The following is a 6,000-nucleotide window of genomic DNA, read 5'->3' as shown; positions in this document are numbered from 1 at the left end:
CTCCTCTTCTGGCTGGAGCTGTATAGCTTATTGAAAATTATTAGGGTATTGACATATTCTAGCTAGAAAAATTTACTTCATAGTTGTAAAGTGCTATGTGTTTAATAAGTAAATGCAGTTGAAGACTGTAAAAATCTCTTTAGCAACCAGCTCAATGGCACAGTACAAGGTGGAATCTCAGATGCAGAGATGGGAAAAACACGCGCTCAGAAGTATCTGTTGAGTGAGGTGGTGGCAGAGCTGAAGCAGCAGTGTCTAGTCAAGACTTTCGGTTACAGATTCTTCTGTCCCTCCCAGAGGCACTTTCCTGCTCTCGGGGTATGTGGCTGTTGCGATCAAGGCATTATCTTTTTCAGCAGCTGCATCAAACTTTAGACTTTCAGTTTCTAGTAAATCTAGAATCCCAAGTGTGGAATATGGACTCTGTCAGAAAAGAAATATTGCTTATTGTGAAGTTTAACCCTTGAAGTGCTAGGGAAGAACAAATGGCTTCCTTGCAACATTTTCAGCTTCTGCATTCATTTTTCTCTATTTTCCTCCATTAATGCCATGAATCCTCTTTGGCTGGATTCCCGTCTTCTATTCTGGCTCACACCCTGGTATCAAAGGTGGGTTGTAGCTTTCCCTGTGACATTCCTTTTGCTAAAATGCTGTGTAAATAGCCTCCATTCATGGCAACGCAGTGGCACGTTGGAGGGCCATAGCATATATAGAGCTTTGTTTCTGTAAGGTGCTGTACGTTATCAGTGTGCATCAGTGCTTAAAGGATGTATAATTTCATCTGTAGCTGCATTTCACCAGCTCAGAAACTGCTGCATACTTCCCCCACCCTGAGACTTTATCTTTGTGGAATCTTGTGCTTATTTATATTTCCAAGTGCACTGATTGAAATTACCAGCTGTTGCCCTTTTTTCTACTTTTGCTCTCTTCTTCCCCATCATAACTGCATTATAAACTGAGAACTTGGTATTTTTATCTAAAGTACCAAACACTGACTCATTGGCATAGGCAAAAATAGATAATTAGTTGGGCTTGAAGCAAAAGTGGCTGTATGTACGTACTAGAAAATGGGGCTGTGTTGCTGACATGCGAAGACTTTAAAGGGAGTTTGCTGGCTGCTCTGTCATGTAAAAACTTTCCTGGGTAGCTTTGCAGTTCCGTTCTTCAGTGGTTTGGTGTTGAGGGTTGGGTGTGTTTTTTTTGGTTTTTGTTTTTTGTTTGGGTTTTTTTTTTTTGTTAGATCTTTTTTTCCTTTGAACCCATTGAATGTGGAGAATGACCTAAAAGGCTGTTGAAGAAAATCTATTTTTCACATATTCTCTGCTTTTGCAGCTTTGCCCTTCATTGTGAGCTGAAGTCTAGCAAACACACGATGGGAAGGGAATAAGACATCTTCTGATGTTATGTTCTCCGATATTGATTTTTTTTTCTCTTAAAATTCTGTTTACAAATTCCTTTTGCTTTAATTATTTGTTTCCTCCTGAAAACAGTACAAAGCTAGCCTGCAGGAGGACCAATTGACAAGCCTTGTTCTTAAGTATATGTCACTAATCCCACTGCATTTTTCAATAATTCATCAATTAGGGATTTAAAAACATTTTGTAAGTAGTAACTGAGTCCCCTTAAATTTGAGATTTATTCACACCTTAGATTTTGTGAAGCTGGGGTAGAGCAAAGCACGGATGTGGATAAACCCTGTATTCTGACTCCTGTGGTCTTGACACCTGGTGAAAATGGATTTTTATTTCCAAAAGAAAGGGAAATGGAACACAAAGTATTTCAGGGGTATTTTGCACACTGATGCAGCATTGTAGTATCTTGGCTAGCAATATACCACCTTTGATTTCCACAACGATAATTCTCTTACAGTCACAACAATACAAACGTAATCTGTTTGTTCTTGTCTGTAGTATTGTGGGAATCTCACGGTGAGATACATCATTACTCCCAAACCTCATTTTGTACCTCTTTCTGCTCCGGTACTGCATTTTGTGTATCCCACAGGAAGCACGGACGTACCACGTTGCACTGTGGCTTTTTTTCCTTTCCTCTGGTCCCTGTGGTAGAGAAAACTGCACAAATTCCCTGATGCCTCGTGCGCTGGCCGAGTTTGTTCTTCAGACTGAAAGTTACTCCTCTAGAACTTATCTTTTCTTCAAGTGGTACCTTTGCTTTCTAATTTCTTATTGATCAAATCTATTCAGAATAGAACAGCAGCAATTTCACTTGGGCAAGCTGGTGATTTGTTGGCCTTATTTGCTTGGCAGTGCGTTGCGTCGTGCGTCCTTCTCAGGTGTGTCATAAAAATACACGCAATTAGGTGGGGGGAAGGGAGAGTGAAACAGTGACTCTCCTGGCAAGAAAAAGAATTTTTGATCACAGAACGATGCAATATTAATAAAGACGGCACGAAATGTGTTTGCTGTGGGTGTGGGGGATGGCTGGGGTGGCGTTTCCTCGGGGTCTTGGGAACAGTAGTACTTTTTTTTTTTTTTTTTTTTTTTTTTTCCCAGGGGTTTGTGCCCAAATGTGTGAATTTGAGAGGGGGAGAATAACCTCCACGCCCAGAGCCCCGGGGGAGGCGGGGGGAGCGGGGGGCTGCCCGCCATTCCCCCCCGGGCAGAGCCCGCCCAGCGCGCGCCTAATTGGCTGCGGGGGAGGGGCGGCTCATTAGGGATGCGGGCGCGCGCGGCGGCTCGCTAGTCGGCGGCGGCCGGAGCGCGGAGCGGAGCGGTGCGGAGCCCGGCGCAGCCCCCGCGGCCCCTGCCCGCCCTCGGCTCCCCGGCACCGGGAGAGGGGAGGGGTTGGAGAGGGGAGGGGAAGGGTGGGGGAAAAACCCACCCCAAACCCGCCAAAAAAGGCGAATTCTCCAGCTTGAGCTCACCTCCCGCGGGGCCGAGAGGAAGGAGCTTTCCATCCCTTCTCCTGCCGGCGGGCAGCGGCGCGGGAGTTGCGGGGACAGGATGGGCGGCGGGGCTGCGCGGAGTCGCTGCCCCCTGCGCCCGAGGCGGCGGCTGCTGCTGGTGCTGCTGGGGCTCTGCAGCTGGACGGCTGCCCTGCGAGGTAAGCGGCTCCCCCCGCCCCGGCGAGGCAGCCCGCAGCTCGCCCGCGTCCCGCAAGTTTGCGGCCGGAGCGCCGCGCCCGGGAGCGGGGGGGGTCCCACCGGTTGCGCCGCGCCTCCGTTACCGCCCTGCGGCTGCGGGAGGACCGTAAGGACAGGGACGACGAGCACCCCTCCGAAAATACCGACCCGACCCGACCCCACCGCGGGGAAGGCGCGGGAGGCGGCGCGGCCGGAGTCGGTGTGGGGCGAGAGAGAGAGGGGGAGCATCGCGGTGGGGCTGCGGCGGCTCGGATCCTCGGAGCGGAGACCGTTTGCCACAAGGCTGCTGGTTTAACAGGCGGGGAGAGCTCCGCGCTGTGACGTGCGGAAACATCCTCGGGAAACGGGGGTGTGAATGGAGCCTTTGGACAGGGTCTTTACGAAATAGTCCCGGAGACTAGTCGGGTTGTCCCAAAATGGTGGGGTTTGGGGGCTTCAGTGACCTCTTCTGGCAGTGAGAATCTAATTACCTGTCAAACAATGCAAGTGCCTGAGGTTGGATGTGCATACGCACAAGCGTGTGTATATTTTATGTGCGTGTAATGTGGTATTTGAGATGCTCGCAGTCCCTTTTTTTTTATTAACTTTTTCCTAGTAAATCACTTGAGTGAAATAATCTCTTTAGGGCAAATAGTCAAAGGATGTCAACGCCTCCCCATCCCCTGGCATCCCTGACACTTTGGCTGGTGGATCCGGACTTCTCAAAGTATTGAAAGTGCCTGGGAAGCAGGGGGCCGGGGGGCAGTCTAGTGTTATGTTATCCTTTTTGGAGGAAGGTGCTGTGCCTGCTGTTGATAAGACAGTTTCTGTATTTACAGTCTATACAAATGGCTTATTTTTACACAGAGGAGTAATCTCTCAATCAGACTGTAGAGCCTGAAAGATTCCCCTCACTGGCTCAATGTGAGCCCCTCTGTGGAGGTCTCTCTTTGCATGCCTGTTGTGTCTGTGCTTCCATTTTCTTTTGTATATACTTTATTGGTTTTGGTGCCTGTATAGGAACTCATCTGTAGGTAGCTAGCGGGTTATGACATCGTGCCACAGTTCCTGGGACTCTTACTGGCCACCTCATCTGCTGTGTTCTCTCGTTCAAGTCCAATGACTGGTCCAGCAGAGGGGAAATCTGAGAGGGTTTTGTGTAACAGACAAAATATGGCCTTTTGGCAGTTCTTTGGAAAAAAAAACCCAACAAACACAACAAAAACAAAACAAACCCCACTTCACAGAACAGCAAAATAAATTATGAGAACAGAATGAATTCTAATATTTCTTAATTTTTTTTCATACTTTCATCGAGAAACATCTGTGACTGCAAAAGAGTGCGTGCATATTTAAATCAGCAATATGAGGGGCTTATTGCCTTTTGTTTACACATCTGGTAGAACTCTGTGGCAGTTCTTGCACTGTGTGCGATACGGTCAGGATCAGGCCCTGCAAACATCTGAAATTTCACCCTGCAGTCGTGTAGCAGGATGACTCTTCTCTTGCTGTTAAGGAACAAATTTCAACTGCTTAGTTAAAATTTGCCATACAGGACATTTCAGGTTCTAGACTGGGGCAGAATTGGTTTTGGACATTATTCTGAGGAAGAACAGTATATTTTTCCATGGATTTGGTGTCTGTAGCCTCTCAGTTGTGATGCTGCATAGTGTTTACTTGTAGCTTTGGCTTAAGCAGTTAGCCTCAGTTAACAACCCATTGAGCTTTAAGATTTTAGTTTATGAAGTTGTCTAAAAGCTGCCTCTGAAACAAATTGTATTCTAGGATTCTATTCTGAATGGGGATTAAAAAAAAAATGAAATTATTGTAGATACCCTTTGGACAGCGTTTAAAATCTATTGGAATGAATATACATATATAGCTTTAGGCTTTTGTTTTACAGGAGATATTTCATAGACACTATGGTAATTTGAAAACTAGAAGAGAGTTGCTAATATTTATTACCTCATTGATGCATTGAAACTAATTTGGGGTTGCATGTATCTGAATAAAGATATCTATAAAACATGAACATTAGTATTCTTCTCTCTCTTGATATTAAAGCCTAAAGCTATGTGTTACATGGTGTTTATAGATCTGAGTACATTTTGTTCTAAATAAGCATTGTATAGGGATTTTCCTTTTCCACTAGTATGGCACTTACTGTACGGCTTGGTAGCCACTGCATATTGCTACTGGTTTGATTATGAGAAAATGCTCCGCTAAGCCACATAATGGAACACGGGTAGGTCTGTGGACAGTAAGCTGTTGAAGCACATATTTCCTTTCAGTCTGAAATATTTTTTTAATTGTTTTTTAATGTTAAAAGCACTGATAACATGTAGTCCAGAGAGCTGCATGTTTAAAGTATTATTCTGCATCTAGGGGCCAAGAAGACAAACCAGCCTCTGGACAGCTGAGCTCTTGGAGAAATAATGCTTGGTTTAGAAAGGTAGAAATAGCAAATTCTCTTGATGCTGAAATAAATCTAGTGGTGAAGACAAGACTGGTATGCAAGCTCTTTGTGTCCTGATTGTACCTTTTGTCTTGCATTTAATAATGTCCTTGTGCAAATTAGATGAGCCTCACTTATTTCATTGTAAGTGGGCTAGAATTTCATTCTCATATCTGGAATTCTGTCCATATTTGCAAAGTACTTCATTGTCACCAGCTTAGAGGTGTGTAAGAGCTATCACTGATGCTTTATTTGAGGATTGTTGTTGATTTGCTGTGACCAGCTCTGCTTAGCGTTTACACTGCATTAACAGAGTAAGGAGATTTTTTAGGTGTCCTGAATTCTACATTCAAAAGGAAATATACAATTTCTGTTGCTTTATTAGACTGCCTCAAGTTCTCTTTCTCTGTTCTGACACCCTGCTGGGTGTAAAGCTGTTTATTTGTAAGTACTTTCAACAGTT

General features: G+C 45.1%; 1 protein-coding gene across 1 annotated transcript in view; it reads left to right on the top strand.

Moving 5' to 3' along the window:
• Nucleotides 1–2,963: 2,963 nt before the first annotated feature.
• UNC5D (unc-5 netrin receptor D) overlaps nucleotides 2,964–6,000 on the top strand; it is a gene marked incomplete at both ends in the record, with an annotated part of 156,428 nt that continues 153,391 nt past the window's right edge. The window contains one exon of the mRNA XM_082495827.1: nucleotides 2,964–3,063. Within this exon, the coding sequence (XP_082351953.1) occupies nucleotides 2,964–3,063 (100 nt within the window). The remainder of the gene's footprint in view (nucleotides 3,064–6,000) is intronic.

Source organism: Vanellus vanellus, assembly GCF_965231255.1.
Source record: "Vanellus vanellus genome assembly, chromosome: 26".
NCBI classification, from domain to species: Eukaryota; Metazoa; Chordata; class Aves; order Charadriiformes; family Charadriidae; genus Vanellus; species Vanellus vanellus.
Note: the sequence above shows the minus strand (reverse complement) of the source record. Positions and strands in the feature narration are given on the sequence as shown.